The sequence below is a fragment of the Perognathus longimembris genome, chromosome 26, assembly GCF_023159225.1.
Source record: "Perognathus longimembris pacificus isolate PPM17 chromosome 26, ASM2315922v1, whole genome shotgun sequence".
Lineage (NCBI taxonomy): Eukaryota > Metazoa > Chordata > Mammalia > Rodentia > Heteromyidae > Perognathus > Perognathus longimembris.
Window position 1 is genome coordinate 9,440,366 of NC_063186.1, and position 19,920 is coordinate 9,460,285.

General features: G+C 54.8%; 1 protein-coding gene across 1 annotated transcript in view; it reads left to right on the forward strand.

The window, feature by feature from the left end:
• Celsr3 (cadherin EGF LAG seven-pass G-type receptor 3) overlaps positions 1-16,736 on the forward strand; it is a 29,558-nt gene extending 12,822 nt beyond the window's left edge. Inside the window, exons 16-36 of the mRNA XM_048334480.1 lie at positions 208-309; positions 541-555; positions 1,595-1,689; positions 2,127-2,336; positions 3,150-3,345; positions 3,627-3,782; positions 4,296-4,470; positions 4,993-5,160; positions 5,616-5,742; positions 5,839-6,045; positions 6,515-6,689; positions 6,910-7,022; positions 8,519-8,598; positions 9,299-9,425; positions 9,810-9,926; positions 10,246-10,394; positions 10,487-10,596; positions 11,177-11,335; positions 12,186-12,386; positions 13,572-14,779; positions 16,695-16,736. Coding sequence (XP_048190437.1) covers positions 208-309; positions 541-555; positions 1,595-1,689; positions 2,127-2,336; positions 3,150-3,345; positions 3,627-3,782; positions 4,296-4,470; positions 4,993-5,160; positions 5,616-5,742; positions 5,839-6,045; positions 6,515-6,689; positions 6,910-7,022; positions 8,519-8,598; positions 9,299-9,425; positions 9,810-9,926; positions 10,246-10,394; positions 10,487-10,596; positions 11,177-11,335; positions 12,186-12,386; positions 13,572-14,779; positions 16,695-16,736 — 3,932 coding nt within the window. The remainder of the gene's footprint in view (positions 1-207; positions 310-540; positions 556-1,594; positions 1,690-2,126; positions 2,337-3,149; positions 3,346-3,626; positions 3,783-4,295; positions 4,471-4,992; positions 5,161-5,615; positions 5,743-5,838; positions 6,046-6,514; positions 6,690-6,909; positions 7,023-8,518; positions 8,599-9,298; positions 9,426-9,809; positions 9,927-10,245; positions 10,395-10,486; positions 10,597-11,176; positions 11,336-12,185; positions 12,387-13,571; positions 14,780-16,694) is intronic.
• Positions 16,737-19,920: the final 3,184 nt, after the last annotated feature.

A 19,920-nucleotide genomic window follows, 5' to 3' on the forward strand; every position in this document is an offset into this window, starting at 1 on the left:
TGTGAGCCACCAGTGCCTGGCTGCATTCCCTACATTTTGAACCCCAGATACTTTCGCTGACTTGTCACAGAACCGGAACAGGATCTTCCCTGACAGGGCAGTGATGGGCGGGCTGTGGACCTGACCTGGAAGGAAAGGCACCGAGCGTGGGATTGTCAATTGCGTCCGACCCCAGCCGCCCTGCCTCAGTGCCTTATCTCTCCTTAGTGCTCTATGATGCCTGCCCCAAGTCCCTGAGATCTGGTGTGTGGTGGCCCCAGACTAAATTCGGTGTCTTAGCCACAGTGCCCTGTCCCCGGGGGGCCCTGGGTGAGTATGTGAGGGGCAAAACATGGCTCAGGGAAGGGGCGGGGCCTGTTCTCTGACTGCTAGAGCCATCTCTTTTCCTAAATACGGAGGGAGGGGCGCCTTATATCCATAAAGAGGTGGGAGAGGGGTAGGAACAGATGTGAGCCCCTTGCTACCCCCTCAGGGGCTCTGGGTCTCTCTCCCTGACACCCTCATTAAGCCTCCCATCTGTTTCTCTTGGCTTCTGGGCAGGATTGCGGGGTGCAGGTAAGGGGTACGTGTTTGCTCAGGTGCGCTGCCCCCTCCCACTGCCAGAGCTTTTGCAGATCCCTCAGTGCTGCTTAAGGTCCTCGCAGCCCCCCTTCCCCCCTTCCCTGCTGCTGCTGCCTTCTGAAGTCCCTAAAAAAATAAAATAAAATAATCCATCCCCCGTTCCCTGAAGTCTGGATTGGTTGCCCCATCTCCTGGCTTCCCTGCAGATTCCTGCCTACTTCCTATGACCCGTGTGGACCCCGCCCCGCTTCCCAGAGCTCTCCCCTAATTGGCTGAGGTGCAGCCCCTCCCCTCTGGCTGCTTGGGAATCTGTGCAGTGGCTGAACAAAGATCACCTGTGTGCGCATGCCCCTGCATATGTCTTTCTGTGCCTGTGCATGCGTCTGTGAGTCTGTCTTGGGGGTAATTCAGGGATCTGTATCTAAGTGAGGGTCCCATCTGCTTGCTAGTTAACAAGCACCCCCTAATGCCCAGGTCAACTTCCATCCCAACCCCACAGACAAGGGAGAACCAAGTCACCACTGGGTCAATTCATGAAAACGTATGGGGGGACTCTAAATCCCACACACATACCCCCCTTGGGTCCCCCTTAATCCTGGAAGACCTTGTCTGTGTTGGTGTGTTGGTGTGTGCACGAGAGAGCACTCACTATGTGTCTGTGTTTGTCGTGACCATTGGCGTGTGTGTGTGTGTGTGTGTGTGTGTGTGTGTGAATGCTGGCCTGTCTGTGACCTCATCCTGGCCCGTGTGTGTGTGTGTGTGTGTGTGTGTGTGTGTGTGTTGGAATGAATGAGTATGAGTGTGCTCGCGCATGCGTGGTTCATCCTCGTGCCCTTCTTTATGTGGGCGGTGGTGAGCATGGGCCACAAACCTCTCAGGTATGGACGGGTAAGCAAGGCCAGGTCCAGGAGGCATCAGGCCATACATGCCCAGACTGCAGGGCTCCCCCCCAGAATACGACAGGGTGCTGTGGTCACCTTGTTAGCCATGGTAAATCAAGGCCCAGGCCTGACCAGGAGTTACCTGCCCCTAGGTGCTGCTGTGCGGTTGTGTGATGAAGACCATGGTTGGCTGGAGCCGGACCTTTTCAACTGTACCTCCCCTGCCTTTCGAGAACTCAGCCTGCTGGTAAGGCCCTGCCCAGACTGGGCCCTGTATCTAAGGCTAGGGGTGGGCCCCTAATCGCACATTCTATCCCTTGACGACCCCCCTCCTCCCCAACCCTGGGCTTTTCCTTCAGTCTATTCAAGCTTTTCATCCTGTAAGGTTCTGTGTGTGTGTGCGTGTGTGTGTGCATGTGAACGCTTGTGTGTGCACGTGCGCACACTCTACTCCTGGGGCTTAAACTCAGGACCTGGGCACTATCCCTGAGCTTTGTTTGCTCAAGGCTAGCACTCTGCCACTTGAGCCCCAGTGCCACTTCCGGCCTTTTCTGTGTATGTGGTACTGAGGAATCGAACCCTGGGCTTCTTCATGCATGCCAGGCAAGCACTGTACCGCTAAGCCTCCTTCCCAGCCCAACCAGTAAGGCTCTTGAGAAAACATTTCCATTCTTGTCCTCATAGCTGGATGGTCTAGAGCTGAACAAGACGGCACTGGATACAATGGAGGCCAAGAAGCTGGCTCAGCGACTACGTGAGGTGACAAGTCAGGCCGACTACTACTTTAGTCAAGATGTCCGCGTCACTGCCCGCCTGCTGGCCTATTTGCTGGCCTTTGAAAGCCATCAACAGGGGTTTGGCCTGACAGCCACACAAGATGCCCATTTCAATGAGGTAGGTCTGCATCCTGGGTTCCCCAGAGCCAGGCCCTGAGGTCTTCTCATTTAATGCATCCTAGTTCCCTCATCTCTGACGATCCCTTGATCCTCACCTCAAAAATAGACCTGCAAGCCAGGTGCTGGTGGCTCACGCCTGTCATCCTTGCTACTCAGGAGGCTGAGATCTGAAGATCATGGTTCGAAACCAGCTCAGGCCTCAAAATCAAAAACAGAAAAGTCTGTGGCACTCTTCTCTCTGATTAGCCATCAGGAAACAGGAAGTGGTGCTGTGGCTCCAAGTGGTAGAGCACTAGCCATGAACAAAAAGACCTCAGGGACAGTGCCCAGGCCCTGAGTTCAAGCCCCAGGACTGACCAAAAACAAAACAAAACAAAAGTTCAAGTGCAAGAGATCATTAAGTCAGACCTCTGGGGAAGAGAAAGTTCTGGATTCTTTCTCTTCCTTTGCTTTATCCAGCTCTGCCTTCTTGTTTTTTTTTTTGTTTTTTTTTGGCCAGTCCTGGGGCTTGGACTCAGGGCCTGAGCACTGTCCCTGGCTTCTTCTTGCTCAAGGCTAGCACTCTGCCACTTGAGCCACAGCGCCACTTCCGGCCATTTTCTGTATATGTGGTGCTGGGGAATCGAATCCAGGGCCTCATGTATACGAGGCAAGCACTCTTGCCACTAGGCCATATCCCCAGCCCCATGCCTTCTTGTTTTTTAAGTCCCCCCAGTAACTAGCCAGGCCTCTCATATCTGCCCCAGTCCCTTGAAACATCATCCCTACCTACCTAAACCCAACTGTATATTGTGTATCTCCATCCTTCTAGAATCTACTGTGGGCTGGCTCTGCACTGCTCGCTCCCGAGACCGAGGACTTGTGGGCAGCGCTGGGGCAGCGGGCCCCTGGGGCCTCCCCCGGGAGCGCGGGCCTGGTGAGACATCTGGAGGAATATGCAGCGACACTTGCCAGGAACATGGAACTCACGTACCTGAATCCCGTGGGGCTGGTGACCCCCAATATCAGTGAGTGGGGGATGGGAACGAGCTCACTCCCGCCTGTCACCCTAGCCACTCAGGAGGCTGAGATCTGAGGGTCATAGGTTTAAAGCCAACCCCGGTCAGGCTGGGGCTGCTGATGTCATCATGAACGCATTCAGCACTTGACAGAGAAAGGCCCTGCCCTCCCACAAAGGAAAACGTGGCTCCGGGAAAAGTAGGGTGCACCGTGGGGAGATGGGAGCGGGACCCTTGTTCTAGGAAGGAAGGTCCTTGAAGGAGGTCCCTTTTCTCTCTGTTCTGGGCAGTGCTCAGTATCGACCGCATGGAGCACCCCAGTTCTGCCAGGAGCGCCCATCGTTACCCTCGTTACCACAGCAACCTCTTTCGGGGCCAGTATGCCTGGGATCCTCATACTCACGTGTTACTGCCTTCCCAAACCCCACGGCCATCTCCATCCGAAGGTAAGAGCCCTGGAGGGGCTGGGAAAGTGGCACAGTGGTAGAGTGCTCGCCTAGCATGCATGAAGCCCTGGGTTCGAATCCTCAGCACCACACACACAGAAAGAGCCAGAAGTGGCGCTGTGGCTCAAGTAGTAGAGTGCTAGCCTTGAGCAAAAAGAAGCCAGGGACAGTGCTCAGGCCCTGAGTCCAAGCCCCAGGACTGGCCAAAAAAAAAAAAAAAAAAATCCCAAAAAGAAGAGTCTCACAGACTTTTCTGCCCAGGCTGCCTTTGAGCCACGATCCTCAAATCTCAGCCCCATGAGTAACTAGGATTACGGGCGTGATCCACTGGTATCTGGCTCTTCTTTTCTTTATGACCTCTTCCTTAATAGGTCCCATTCCCTTTATAGGCCCTTCCTCCCCCACTTCCTAGCAATGGACTTGCAGGGACCAGATCTCCACGCTTGGTACTGGGATTGTGGGTGCTTGGGTTCAACGGTCACTGACAATACCTACTCCTTCTCCCCCCATCAGTTCTGCCCACAAGCAGCAGCAGCACAGAAAACTCCAGTGTCTCCAGTGTGGCCCCCCCACCAGTCCCCCCAGAACCCGAACCAGAACCTGGCATCTCCATTGTCATCCTCCTGGTCTACCGCACCTTGGGGGGGCTGCTTCCAGCCCAGTACCAGGCGGAGCGCCGAGGCGCCAGGTACCATGGATAGAGGCACTCCCAGGCCCCGCCCCTGGACGTCCTGTGGGTTTCTACCTAGCCCAACTAGCTGATAAGAGACAGCCTGAGGCCCCGCCCCTAAACTTCCTGTGGGATTCTTCCTAGCCCAACTGGCTGATGGAGACAGGCTAAGACTCACTGCTGGAGATCTGATGGTGATGGAGGGGAACATTTAGAGGTAGAACTGACCCTACAGAGTTACTCAGGCTTCAGGCTTCAGTCTGGGGAGTGAGTCTTAAAATCCTGGCAACCCAAAAGGGGCTGGAAATTTTCTTAGAAAGCTCCCTAGATGCTAGATCGTTAGTGAGCTATACCAAGGGGTGTGAACACAGGGCTAGGGAGCCTGTCAGAGCTTAAGCGGGTGGGGTTGGAAGGGTGGCTTGGCTGGTAGAGGGTAGCAAATGAGGCAAAGCGTCAGGTACTGAGTTCAAGTTCTGCTAAAAACTTAAGAGCTTAAGTGAGGGGTCATCAGTGTGCAAACCCTGATGGATGTCTCCTCAGGCTCCCCCAGAACCCTGTAATGAACTCCCCCGTGGTCAGCGTGGCTGTGTTCCATGGGCGCAACTTCTTAAGGGGTGTCCTGGAGTCCCCCATCAGCCTCGAGTTCCGCCTGCTACAGACAGCCAATCGGAGCAAGGCCATCTGCGTGCAGTGGGACCCACCTGGCCCGTGAGGACCCCATTCTGGAAACCCTTTGTTCCCTCTTTTAGGCCCTAGGAAACCAATTAATTGTCCCCCACTCCCACCCCTGAAGCCCCTATCTGTGTCACTAGGCCCATTGTGAATGCCGTTTCCAGCCAGGTACCCGTGGCTCATGCCTGTCATCCTAGCTACTCAGGAGGCTGAGATCTGAGGATCACAGTTCAAAGCCGGCCCCGGCAGGAAAGTCCCTGAGACTCTAATCTCCAAAAAAACCACCAGAAATCTGGAAGTGGCGCTGTGGCTCAAAGTAGTAGAGTGCTAGCCTTGAGCTGAAGAGCTCAGGGACAGCACCTGGGGCCCTGAGTTCAAACCCCACAATCAAAAGAAAAAGAATGGTGCTCCCCAATCCCAGCCCTCAGCCCCTCCCTGTGGTGGGGCGCTCCTAGCAGGGGAAGGCAGGTCCGTGTGTCTTGTGGTTCCAGGGAAGAGCAGCACGGCATGTGGACGGCACGGGACTGTGAGCTGGTGCACCGGAACGGGTCCCATGCCTGGTGTCGCTGCAGCCGGACGGGCACCTTCGGGATTCTCATGGACGCCTCTCCCCGTGAGGTGAGACCGTGTCCCCCATCTGGAAAAGGGGGGGGGAGGGGGTTGGCCCAGAAAGTTCTGCTCCCATTCCCAGTGGCCCTCTTCGTGTGTCTCCAGCGGCTGGAGGGCGACCTGGAATTGCTGGCTGTGTTCACGCACGTGGTCGTCGCCGTGTCCGTGGCTGCCCTGGTGCTGACGGCCGCCCTCCTCCTGAGCCTGCGCAGCCTCAAGTCCAACGTGCGGGGCATCCATGCCAATGTAGCAGCGGCCTTGGGGGTGGCCGAGCTCCTCTTCCTGCTAGGGATCCACAGGACCCACAACCAGGTTTTCTCTCTTTCTTTGTTCTTTCTGTCAGTCCTGGGGCTTGAACTCAGGGCCCGGGCGCTGTCCCTGAGCTCTTCAGCTCAAGGTCTAGTGCTCTACGACTCTGAGCCACAGCGTCACTTCCGGCTCTCTAGTGGTTCTTGGAGATCAGAGTCTCACAGACTTTCCTGCCGGGGCTGGCTTTGAACCAGGATCCTCAGATCTCAGCCTCCTGAGTAGCTGGGATGACTGGCGGGAGGCGCCAACACCTGGCTTAGCTTTTTCTGGTTGTCCCATTGACTCCAATCTGGGGGAGTTGAAAAGCACTGGGGGCCACGCTCAGGGCCTGCGTTGAAGGAGGCTCAGGTTGGGACTAAGGTTTTGGGGGGGTAAAGATCCTATGGGGTTTTTTTTGTGGGGGGGAGGGGTGGGGTCAGGTGAGATCCTGCCCACCCCACCCCACCCCCCAACACGCATACTCTACCCTCAGCTGGTGTGTACTGCGGTGGCCATCCTCCTACACTACTTCTTCCTCAGCACCTTCGCGTGGCTCCTGGTGCAGGGCCTGCACCTCTACCGCATGCAAGTGGAGCCACGCAATGTGGACCGCGGCGCCATGCGCTTCTACCACGCCCTGGGCTGGGGCGTCCCTGCGGTGCTGCTGGGTGAGGCCACGCCCACTCCGGGATGTGACTCCGCCCCCCCTCAACCTCAGTCCATCCCATGATCTGACCCCTGAGAACGCTCCCCATTCTGGATCATACTTGCCCAACCTTAACACCCCCCTCCCCCCCCGTCCCCGCCTCGCCCCACTTGCCCTTAGCCCTATCTACTTCTCCTTTGTGGGGGAGTCTGAACTCTAGTCCTGTCCCTTCTGTCTCCAAGGACTTGCCGTGGGCCTGGACCCCGAGGGCTATGGGAACCCTGACTTTTGCTGGGTCTCCATCCACGAACCTCTCATCTGGAGTTTCGCCGGCCCTGTGGTCCTTGTCATAGTGGTAAGTGCCTGGCACTAGGCACTGCTTTGTGTGCCCATCTGGGCGCATTCCTCCCAGGGGGATGGGCACACAGGGGGCATGTGCTGAGGGGCACCTAGGGACACTCTATACATGTCTGGGTCTCTTTCCTTTACTGGTGTCTGGTCATAGATTGAAGTCCCCATTCAGCTAGCAGGGAGGTGGGCGAGGCCCTGTGCCTGGCTTAGCCACTTTTCCTGCCTCTTTCTACACTCTGTCTCTGTCTCTCTCTTTTTGGTCACTATTTCTTTCTTTTCTTTTCTTTGTTGTTGTTGTTTTTTTTTTTTTTTTTTTTTTTGGCCAGTCCTGGGCCTTGGACTCAGGGCCTGAGCACTGTCCCTGGCTTCTTTTTGCTCAAGGCTAGCACTCTGCCACCTGAGCCACAGCGCCCCTTCTGGCCATTTTCTATATATGTGGTGCTGGGGAATCGAACCGAGAGCTTCATGTGTAGGAGGCAAGTGCTCTTGCCACTAGGCCATATTCCCAGCCCCTTCTTTTTTTTTTTTTTTTGCCAGTCCTGGGGCTTGGACTCAGGACCTGAGCACTGTGCCTGGCTTCTTTTTGCTCAAGGCTAGCACTCTACCACTTGAGCCACAGCGCCCCTTCCAGCTTTTTCTATATATGTGGTGCTGGGGAATCGAACCCAGGGCTTCATGTATACAAGGCAAGCACTCCACCACTAGGCCATATTCCCATCCCCCTGTGATTGTGTGTGTGTGTGTGTGTGTGTGTGTGTTTCTGTGTTTCTGTGTGTCTGTGTGTCTGTGTGTCTGTGTGCCAGTACTATGGCTTGAACTAAGGGCCTGTGCTTTTTGCTTAGCCTTTCTTCTTTGCTCAAGGCTAGTAGTGTTCTAACGTTTGAGCCACACCTCCACTTTCAACTTTTTCCACTTTTGAATTGAACATGAATCTCCTAGAGAGCTGGACACTGGTGACTCACACCTGTCATCCTAGCTTCCTGATTAGGAAGCTGAGATCTGAGGATTGCAGCTCAAAGCCAGCCTGAACAGGAAAGTCCATAAGACTCTTATCTCCAATTAATCACCAGAAAACGGGAAGTAGAGCTGTGACTCCAAGTGGTAGAGCGCTAGCCTTGAGCAGAAACGCTCAGAGACAGTGCTTTCTTGGCTGGCTTTGAACTGTGATCCTCAGATCTCAGCCTCCAGAGTAGCTAGGATGACAGGCGTGAGCCAGTGGTGTCAGCACCTAGGATTTTAAGCTCCTCTGTCTCTTTTTGTTTCTGATCAATCTCTCTCTCTCTCTCTCTCTCTCTCTCTCTCTCTCTCTCTCTCTCTCTCTCTCTCTCTCTGTCTCTCTCTCTCTTTCCCTGCCACCTCAATGTGTATGGTTGTGGGTGTGTACCTCTCACTTTCCCTGCCTCTCAGTATCACTTAGTCTGTGTCTCTCCATCTCTCACTATTCCTTTCTCTCCTTTTCTACCCTGCCTGGCTGGACGTGTGGATCATGGGTCCATCCAGATGAATGGAACCATGTTTCTCCTCGCTGCCCGCACATCCTGTTCCACAGGGCAGAGGGAAGCCAAGAAGACCTCCGTGCTGTGAGTTGGCTGGGCTGGAGGGAGCGAGGGCTTCTCATGGATGACAGACCTGCATGGGTGGGCACTGGGCCTCCACACCCCCCAACCCCACCCCAGAATATCCCTGGTGTCATTTGGGCTCCAAACTCTGCATGAAGGGATAAAGTCACACCTCCCCGCCCCCACCTATGATCCCTTTCTGTGCCTTTGTCATATGTTGGTCCACGTGTATTGTTCCCATTCTTCTGACTCATGGGTCTCCTGACCTGTCTTTTGAGCTCTTTCACTCGAGGCTAACGCTCTACCACTTGAGCCACAATGCTACTTCCGGTTTTCTGGTGGTTCATTGGACATAAGAGTCTTACAGGACTTTTCCTGCCAGGGCTGGCTTTGAACCGTGATCCTCAGATCTCAGCCTCCTGAGTAGTTAGGACAACAATCATGAGCCACCGGCCCTTGGCCTGCCCTGTCTTTCCTATGACTTGTTCATGGCTCCACATTCCTCTGTCTTCCTCATGTCCCGTCATGGCTCCTGAGTGCTCTGCTCGTTCTTTGTGTGCCTGGTCATCATCATCCCTAGCATCCTCCTGGGTGCCCCATGCGTCTATGTGAGTTCTTTTTCTTCCCTATGGCCCTGTGGACCCCCCCCCACTCCCCATTGTGTCCTCGCGTGCCCACCCCCCCTCCAGCCCTGCTTGACCTCTGCATGTCTTCCGCACAGCAGGACACTCCGGAGCTCTTTCCTGCTCCTCTTGCTGGTCAGCGCCTCCTGGCTCTTTGGCCTCCTGGCAGTTAACCACAGCATCCTGGCCTTCCACTACCTCCATGCTGGGCTCTGTGGCCTCCAGGTACCTTTGGCATTCTACCCAGGCCTGGAGCTCATAGTGACTGGATGACGAGGGCCAGTGGGGTGTTCAGCGAGATCCACTGAGGTCAGACTGGCTACTGACCTTGGATTGACCTTACCCAACCCCACAGCTCTCCTAGATCTCTAGCTGATCCCCTGATTGTCACTGACGTCACTCACTGCCTCACAGACTTCCCCTATTTCCTTTCTGAGCCCCTCCCCCTCCTCCCCATTTCCCTAATTTGGACTCATCACTGACTCCCTACCCTGACTGACACCTCACTGTTGACCCATAGAGACCTCTACGGCTCCCCGATAGCCCTCCTTTGGCCTTCTCTGTTGTCTGATCTCTTAATGGCCTTCTTTGATCCTTGCTGACCCGCAGGGCCTGGCAGTGTTACTGCTCTTCTGTGTCCTGAATGCAGATGCCCGAGCCGCCTGGACACCAGCCTGTCTTGGCAAGAAGGCAGCACCAGAAGAGCCAAGGCCAGCACCAGGGCCGGTGAGGGGCGGCCAGGGCTAAAAGAGGTTGGGATTTGGAGTCCAGGAAAGTCTCAGCTTTTTTTTTTTTTTTTTTGCCAGTCCTGGGATTTGAACTCAGGGCCTGGACACTGTCCCTGAGCTTCTTTTTGCTCAAAGCTAGTACTCTACCACTTGAGCCACAGCACCACTTCTGGCTTTTTCTGTGCACGTGGGAACTGAGGAATCGAACCCAGGGCTGCTAGGCAAGCGCTCTACCACTGAGCCACATCCCCAGGCGGTGAGGTTTTCCTCACGTCTGGCTCACAGTCTTGTCCCGCCCACCTTCCCCTCCACCCCAGGGGCCCGGAGCCTATAACAACACGGCCCTCTTCGAGGAGAGCGGCCTCATTCGTATCACCCTGGGGGCCTCCACGGTCTCATCGGTGAGCAGTGCCCGCTCTGGCCGGACCCAGGACCAGGACAGCCAGCGGGGCCGCAGCTACCTCAGGTGAACGACCAACACCCATAGCTCTAACCCCATTCCCTTTCCCCAAAAGCTTAGTCACATGATCCACGCCCATCCCTCTTCTGCACCTGCAGGGACAATGTCCTGGTTCGACACGGCTCCGCTGTTGACCACACCGACCACACCCTCCAGACTCACGCTGGCCCCACGGATCTGGACGTGGCCATGTTTCACCGAGATGCTGGTGGAGTTAGAGCCCTGGGGCAGGGGAGGAGGGAGGCAGAGGGGTCACCCCCCCCATCCCCTTTCTTCTGCTGAAACTGGGGGATCTGTGGCTGGTCGGAGTGAGAAGCACTTCCTTCAAGTCATTGCTTAACCCACTGTGGACTCCTCCCTAATAAGTCCCAGCTCTGCTGCTGCCAATTCCGTTCCGAGTGCTTCCTAGTCCTTTATCCCCAGGATCCTGGTAGGGCCAGGATGCTGTTTTGGGTTTTGTTTTGGGAGGGGCCAATCCTAGGGCTTCAACTCAGAGCCTGGGTGCTGGTCCTGAACTTTCGTGCTCAAGGCTAGCGCTCTACCACTTGAGCCACAGCCCCACTTCCATCTTTTTTGGGTGATTCATTGGAGATAAGAGTTTCATGGACTGTTCTGCCTAGGCTGGCTTTGAACCATGATCCTCAGATCTCAGCCTCCTGAGTAGCTAGGCTGACAGGCGTGAGCCCCTGGTGCCTGTCTTCTTGCCCTGTTGCACACACACACACCCTCCAGGACTTTCACTTCCACAGGCCATTGCTACACTTCCCTCTTGGCTTTCCCAACTCCAGGCGCAGACTCTGACTCTGACAGTGACCTGTCCTTAGAAGAGGAAAGGAGTCTGTCCATCCCATCTTCGGAAAGCGAGGACAACGGCCGGACACGAGGGCGCTTCCAACGCCCACTCCGCCGGGCGGCTCAGAGTGAGAGGCTCCTTAGCCACCCCAAAGGTGACAAGAACCCTCTGGCCCCATGATGTTCAAGGGGCACCCCATATTCCACTTAGATGTGATGCAGGTACCCTGTCATCTCCTCAGAATGTCTGAACCCCATTGAGATCTTCCCAGGTCAACATCCCTATGCACCAGCTTCCTTTTGTGTGTTTTGGGGGGGGGGGGTGGTTATGTGCTGGTCCCGGGGCTTGAACTCAGGACCTAGGCACTGCCTCCTGATCTTTTTGCTCAAGGCTAGTACCCTACCACTTTGAGCCACAGCACCATTTCCGGTTTTCTAATGGTTTGTTGGAGATAAGAGTCTCACAGACCTTTCCTGCCTGGGCTGGCTTTGAACCGCGATCCTCAGATCTCAGCCTCCTGAGTAGCTAGGAATGCAGGCATGAGCCACCAGCTCCTGGCTCCTGTCTAGCTTTCTAATTGTGCTGAAGGTTCCTGAGAACAGTATGATAAGGTCCTGGTTGACATGACTACCCTCCATCTTCTTGGCTTTCCTGTAACTTGGGGTTCAGTCTGGTGTGTCTTTCTGATCCCTCAGCCATATACCTCCCATCTCCAGGCCCTCTACGTAATAGTTAAAGTGGGATCCTAAAATGGAGCTTCCAGGCTGGGAATGTGGCTTAGTGGTAGAGCGCTTGCCTAGCATGCATGAAGCCCTGGGTTCGATTCCTCAGCACCACATATATAGAAAAAGCCGGAAGTGGTGCTATGGCTGAAGGGATAGAGTGCTAGCCTTGAGTCAAAGAAGCTCAGGGACAGCACCTAGGCCCTGTGAGTTCAAACCCCAGGTCTGGCAATCACCAGACTCCAAACCAGATCATCCTGTAACCCATTTCTGGCTCCACAGATGTGGATGGCAACGACCTCCTATCGTACTGGCCAGCCCTGGGAGAGTGTGAAGCCAGCCCTTGTGCCCTGCAGACTTGGGGCTCCGAGAGGCGTCTGGGCCTAGACACCAGTAAAGATGCAGCCAACAACAACCAGCCAGAGCTGGCCCTGACGAGTGGGGATGAAACCACCCTGGGCAGAGCCCAACGCCAGAGAAAAGGTATCATCTCTCACCTTTGACCTTTGGAATGCAGCTGGGTTGGGGGCGGGGGGCAGATTTCAGCTTCCTGATCCCAAACCCCAAGAACTCCACTTCCTCTGATTTAGAAGCTTTCTGTTCCTCAATCTTGTTTTACAGTCCCCAGAAATCTCCCTGTTCTCCCTATCAGCTTTTCTGAAATCCCGCCCCATCCCCCCCAAACTCCTCAGAAACTGCTGGGTTCAAACCTTTTGTTCTAGCTAGGGCACTGATTGCCCACACATGTCATCCTAGCTATTCAGGGGGCTGAGATCTGAGGATCATGGTTCAAAGCCAGCCCAGGCAGGAAAGTTTGTGCAACTCTTTATCTCCAATGAGCCATCAGAAAACAGGAGTAGCACTGTGGCTGGAAGTGGTGAAGCGCAAGCCTTGAGCAAAAGAGATGAGGGACAGCACCCGGACCCTGAGTTCAAGCCCAACTACCAACAAAGGAAAAGAAAGCCTTTGTTCTGATCTGGAAGGCTTCCCCCCCCCCACCTTGCTTTATAAGGACCCCCTCCCCCCCACACCTGGAAGTAGTTCCTATACAGGCACAAGAAGTTTCTACCTGCAGCCTGCATCCCAAGGACATTAGGAACTGCTCCTGAACAGTTCAAGGTCTCCTTTGGACTCAGTCTTTACCACCAGGAGCTGGGGGGGGGGGGAGTGTCCTGCTTCTGCCCTGAAAGAGTAGGGCTCCTCTACCTCTGTACCATTGGGACTGCCTAAACCTGATCTTAGAGGCTTACTATCTCCTGTTGTTATCCTGTTGTGTGAGATACTAGGATATGCCAAACTAAAGACCCAACTTTGAGGATGTTATTCCCTCTTTTTTTTTTTTTTTTGCCAGTCCTGGGGCTTGAACTCAGGGCCTAAGCACCGTCCCTGGCTTCTTTTTTCCTTTTGCTCAAGGCTAGCACTCTGCCACTTGAGCCACAGCGGCACTTCTGGCCATTTTCTATATATGTGGTGCTGGGGAATCGAACCCAGGGCTTCATGTATACGAGGCGAGCGCTCTACCCCCTAGGCCACATTCCCAGCCCCTGCTCCCAATTTCACGACGGGGATCCTGGTGGCTGGCCACATCCCCAGATTAGGGGGTCTCTTCCCCTGCTCACCCGCCCCCCTTCACAGCCTAGCCAGCCTTCCTTCCGCTTGTCCCCTCAGGCATCCTGAAGAACCGGCTGCAGTACCCCCTGATGCCGCAGAGCCGAGGGGCCCCCGAGCTGTCGTGGTGCCGGGCGGCCACGCTGGGCCACCGCGCCGTGCCCGCCGCCTCATACGGCCGCATCTACGCCCGCGGGGGCACGGGCAGCCTGTCCCAGCCCGCCAGCCGCTACTCCTCCCGAGAGCAACTGGATCTGCTCCTCCGGCGGCAGCTGAGCCGCGAGCGGCTGGAAGAAGCCCCCCTGCCCCGGCTGCACCCCCTGAGCAGGCCCGGTTCCCAGGAACGCCTCGACGCCCTCGTGCCAGGCCGCCTCGAACCCCGGGACCGGGGCAGTACCCTCCCCCGGAGGCAGCCGCCCCGGGACTACCCGGGCGCCACGGCCGGCCGCTTTGGATCGCGGGATGCGTTGGACTTAGGGGCCCCCCGGGAATGGCTGAGCACCTTGCCTGCACCCCGCCGTCCCCGGGACCTGGACCCCCAGCCGCCCCCTCTGCCCCGCTCCCCGCAGCGGCAGCTCTCCAGGGACCCCCTCCTCCCCTGCGGGCCCCTGGACCCTGCGGGGAGGAGTTTGAACTCTCGAGAACAACCGGCTCCGGGGCCCAGCCGGCCTCCTTCCCGCGAGGCCCTGGGACCCCCGCCGCCGCCCCGGCCGCCCGGCGCGCGGGAGGAGGCCGCCAGCGGCCCCGGCCCCGGCCCCTCCACGGAGCAGCTGGACATCCTCTCGTCCATCCTCGCCTCCTTCAACTCCTCAGCCCTCTCCTCCGTGCAGTCCTCCAGCACGCCCTCCGGCCCGCACACCACGGCCACGGCCACCCCGTCGGCCACCGCCTCCGCCCTAAGCCGGGGCCCTCCACGCTCGCGCTCCGCGGCCACGCCCCTCAGGCCACGCCCCTCCGCAGGCCCCACTTATCCTCGGCACCGCCCCTCCGCAGGCCATGCCACGCCCCCTCCGCCGGGCCACCTCTCCGCAGGCCCACGCCCCTCGCGGCCACGCCCCACAGGCCACGCCCCTCCGCAGGCCCCACTTATCCTCGGGCACCGCCCCTCCGCAGGCCATGCCACGCCCCCTCCGCCGTGCCACCTCTCCGCAGGCCACGCCCCTCCGCAGGCCCCGCTTCTCCACAGGCACCGCCCCTCCTCCACGCAGGGCAACTTCCGGCGGCATGCCTGGGTTCAGTCCCAGAGTGGGGTGGGGACTGGCCGGCAAGTAGAGATGACTTCCGGCTCCGCATCCTCCGCAGCAGGACATGGGAATGTAACTAACCAGGACTGCTGGCTTATTATTATTATTATTATTATTATTATTATTATTATTATTATTATTATTACTTTCCAGTCCTGGGGCTTGAACTCAGGACCTGAGCACTGTCCTGAGCTTCTTTTTGCTCAAGGCTAGCACTCTACCTCTTGAGCCACAGCACCACTTCCGGCTATTTCTATGTATGTGGTGCTGAGGAATGGAACCCAGGGCTTCACACATGCTAGACAACCAATCTACCACTTAGCCACGTTCCCAGCCCTGGCTTGTTATTATTGGAGCCAGCCTCCCTTCCCTCACCTCTCAAGAGCCTTCCAAAAGCTAGTGGAAAGGGCAGGCAGAAGTCAAGGCCTACAAGTGGGAGGTAACCTGGTATCTGCAAGGGGCAGGGAAGAAAAGGCAAGTCTTTTTTCAGGAGGCTCTGATTAAGAGGTCACATGGGGCCCAGGATTCGCCATACTGAAAAGGCTGGGTTTTTTTTTTTTTTTCTTTTGCCAGTCCTGGGGCTTGAACTCAGGGCCTAAGCACTGTCCCTGGCTTCTTTTTGCTCAAGACTAGCACTCTACCACTTGAGCCACAGCGCCACTTCTGGCTTTTTCTGTGTATGTGGTACTGAAGAATCGAACCAGGGCTTCATGCATGCTAGACAAGCACTCTACCACTATGCCACATTCCCAGCCCCTGCTCTTTTGTTTATTTGTGCTAGTACTGAGGCTTGAACTCAGAGCCTAGGCACTGTCCTTTAGCTTTTTCACTCAAAGCTGAAGCTTCACTTTTGACTCTTTGGTGGTTCTTTGGAGATAAGAGTCTCATGGACAGCTGGGTGCTAGTGGTTCACGCCTGTAATCCTAGCTACTCAGGAGGCTGAGATCTAAGGATTGTAGTTCAAACCAGCCTGGGCAGGAAAGACCATGACACTCTTATCTCCAATGAAGCCCAGAAAAGGAAGTGGCCCAGTGGCTTAAAGAGGTAGAGTGCTAGCACTGAGCAAAAAATTTCAGAGACAGAGTCCAGGCCCTGAGTTCAAGCCCCATCCATGACTGACAAAAAAAAAAAATTTTTTTAAAGAGTCTCATAGACTTTGCTGCCTGAGCTGGCTTCAAACTGTGATCAGAACCTCCTTACTGTCTAGGATTATACGCATACGCTGACCCAGCCCCCAGCTACTCAGAAGTCTTTGGCTAAGGGATTATGCAGGATAGTAGGATATGCCAGACTGAAGGACCTACTTGAAGGACAAGTCATTCATTCGCTGATGTGTCCAGTCAGTATGAAGGTCCTCCCATCTGGGGGCACTTAGAAGGTTCACTTGGGGCCTGGCACGTCTCAAGTGCCTGCAGAACCTTAGTGGGGTGAAGGATGGCCATTGAGACACAGGAGAGGGTAAAAGGAGCTAGAGGTTTCCAAGTATTGTAAGCCAGTCAAAGATAAGACTTCCGGCAGGGCGCCGGTGGCTCACACCTGTCTTCCTGACTACTCAAGAGGCTGAGACCTGAGGATTGGGGTTCAAAGCCAGCCTGGGGCAGGAAAGTCTGTGAGACTCTTTATTGCCCACAAACTCCTCAGAAAAAGCCGGAAGTGGGGCTGTAGCTCAAGTGGTAGAGCTCAGGCCCTGAGTTCAAGGCTTAGGATCGACACACATACACACAAAAAGACAAAAGGGGCCATTGGGATTGGGGTGTGGAGCTCTGGAGGGGTGCTGGAGGGTGAGGATCCTCTTGTTTTCTAGCCTTGGGGTCTGGCTGTGTGGTAAGAAGGATGGGGGGGGGCGTTGCTAAGCAGGGGGCTCAGGCTCCGGAGTCACAAAACTCATGAGTTTAGGTTTCTGTCAGGTTTCCCTGAGCCTTGGTTTCCTCATCTGTAGAAGGGGGCAGGGGGCTATAGGGACAAACTCTTTGAGATGTGACAATTAATGACATTACCTAATCCCGTGTGATTAGCAGGTGCTCTTAAAAGACCAAAGCCAGGCACCGGTGGCTCTCACTTGTCTTCCTAACTACTCAGGAGGCTAAGATCTGAGAATCACGGTTCAAAGCCAGTTAGGGCAGGAAAGTCTGTGAGACTCTGATCTCTAATGAACCACCACCACCAAAAAAAAGTCAGCAGTGGAGCTAGCATGCTAGCCTTGAGCAAAACAGCTTAGGGACAGCATCCAGGCCCTGAGTACAAACCCCAGTAGCAGCACAAGAGAGAGGAAGACGCCTAGACAACCATGGAGCCTGGTTGATGAGTCCACACTGGGCCTTAGAGGCTGAGGGCTGAGAAGCAAACATGAATGGCAGAATGGCAGAGATAAAGGGGGGAAAGTCCAGAACCACCTTTCAGCCACTGACCTTTGGTTTCTACCTCCAACTCTACAGAGTTCCCAGGAGTGAGGGTCATTCCTGAGGACCAGCCGAGAGGGCTGACAAGAAGAGACTCCAGGAACCCCGGGAATGGATCCTAAGGCAGCCTCCAGCAAAGCCCTGTCTCAGCTCTGAGTGTAGTGCAGAGGTTCCTTGCACATCTGTGAGCATGCGTGTGACAGGTCGCCGAGGACGCTGGGACGGAAGGGAGGACTTTTATATACATTTTGTACCTTTGTAACCAGAGAGAGATATGCTTAAGTTATTTTTCAGCTTTTTCTGTCTCCTGGGAGGGTGGGGATGGGCGTGGGAGGGAGTGTCTGAGGCCGAGCAGGGAGGGGGGGGAAAGGGGACAGAGGGGAGGGAGAAAGATGTAGTTTGGTCCCATTTGGGTCCTTACTTAACAGGCCATATGCTCCTTTTCTCTCATCTTAACCAGAGTGAAGTCAGCAGATAGAGGGCCAGGTCCCCTCCCTCCTCTACCCAACCCTAAGGTTGATCGAAAGATTGTCAGGGCCCAAAGTGCAGAATTTTAGCTTTGATTTCTTCTTTCTTTCTTTCTTTCTTTGTTTCCCTTCAGTGTCCTATATAGGCCAAACTTCTGGAACTCGGGTGGGAGGGGGAGGGAGGGGAAGGTGGGTCTTGCAAACAGGTCCTCTTGATTTCCTCCTGGGGGGCTTGGCTCCTGCCGTTCTTCCCTGTCGATGTGTGTGTTTCTTCTATGGAATCCCTGCCACTTACTGCCTTATGATCTAAGCATAGATGCTGCAGGTACTGCTGGAGCAGCAGCTGTCATGTTTACAGAGCAAAGGCTTCCCTTTCTCCCTTGGGGAGGGGGCTCAGGCCTCTCTCCAGACATTCTTGCAGACAGTGGGTGGAGGAGGAGGCCCCCACCGACCCCCTACCCCCACCCTTGCCCCTGGCTAAGCAAACGTCTCTCTCGTTGTTGTGGTGCCATTTGATTCACTGAAGGGTGGGTGAGCTAAGGGAAGCTAGAACAAGGGAATTCAAGCCCTCAGAATGTAGATGCTTGGGCCTGGGCCTCTCATGTTTACACAACCCTCTCCCTGGCTCCAGGCACCAGGGCTGAAAAATCAACTCCTTCCACCCCTCTTGTTATTCCCTTATAAAAGGGAGAAAGAAAAAAAAAAAATGACTGTTAGGACCTGTTCACAAAACTCACTTTCCGTTACTTCCCTTTTGTCTGATGTCCAGATCTGTGAACTTAAACAAATTGGTTACTTTGTTTACAGGGAGAGATTTATTTATTTATTTATTTTGCTTTGTTTACAACTTAAAACTTTGAAGCTTTTATACTTTGTTTACAGTTGGGAATTAAATTTTTTTTTCTTTTGCCTACAAGTGAAAGGTAGGGCAAAGTAGGAGAGGGGCTTTGATGACCCAGCTATAAAGATCTTAGACCTAGCCATCCTTTTTTTAAATTATTATTATTTTGCCAATCCTGGGGCTTGAACTCAGGGCCTGGGCACTGTTCCTGAGCTTCTTTTACTCAAGGCTAGCAACTCTACCACTTGAGCCACAGTGCCACTTCCAGCTTTTTCTCTGTGTGTGGTGCTGAGGAATCGAACGCAGGGCTTCATACATGCTAGGCAAGCAGCTCTACCACTAAGCCACATTCCCAGCCCAGGATCTAGCTATCTTGAGGGGAGTTTTGAACATCTACCCCTCCCCAAGCCCTCCCAGGCCAAAGGTCAGCCCTGAGTCCCCCCCACTTTAAACAGTATACCCAGGGAGTCCAAAAGTAAGTATCCTCTGACTACTGGGAACCCTGGTTATGCAGGATTTGGGGTGTTCTGTGCAGACACCTCCTCCACACCCCTATTCCATGCATATTCTTGGGAGTATTTAATTTCCAAGGAGATTTAAAAAAAAAAATCCTACTTCACTGCCTGGTGCTAAATCTCAGCCAGGACCCCAGCCCTCCTTTACCCAGAATAACCCCAGCCTTTGAAGGGCTGGGCTTGCTGTAGGTGGGTGGGTGTCCTTGCTATGCCCTAGGTTCTGTAGATTCCCCTCTCTGGAGGGGGGTTCCCCCCCCCCATGTCCCCTCCAGCCCAGCTGCCCTCTTTTCCTCTCTGTGTAAATTGTTCCGTGAAGCCACGCGGCTCTGTTTTGAGAATAAACTTCTATAGAAAACAGATGTTGCCTCTTTTCTGTTGGGGTGGATGGTGGCTGTGAAAATGGGATTCAAGTCAGGCTGACCTTTGAGAGCAACCTGAGCCTTCCTCCCTCAAGAATATCCAGTTATTTTTAGACTGAGTTTCAAGAGAGAGTTGGGCCAAGTCCCCACCGCTTTACACTGTGAAATCCGGCCCTTCTTGCCACGCAGAGCTCCAAGTTGGATTACAGATGTTGGAGTTAGGGTGTCAAGGGAACCCCCACACACACACACCCCCATCAAGGCAATAGAATGGCAAGATCTCGTATTCAGGGCCTGCTCCCTGGGCCTGGCATCGGTGGCTCTACCCAATTTTCAAACCAGTTCTCAGAGCTGACCTTACAGTTCCTGCTTTGACTAATAATGCATTGGACAGCTTGAAGCTAGCCAGAAGACTGGCTTCTTCTTGGAATCAGCAAAGAACCTTCCAGGGAGCAAATCACTAAGTAACTAGGTTGGGTTTTCTGAGGAAGTCAAGATTCCCATACTAAGTAGCCAAAGTTCTTTTTAAAAGACCTTAGGAAGGAACCACCATCACCTTGAAGGCAGGGGAGGCCCCACAGACC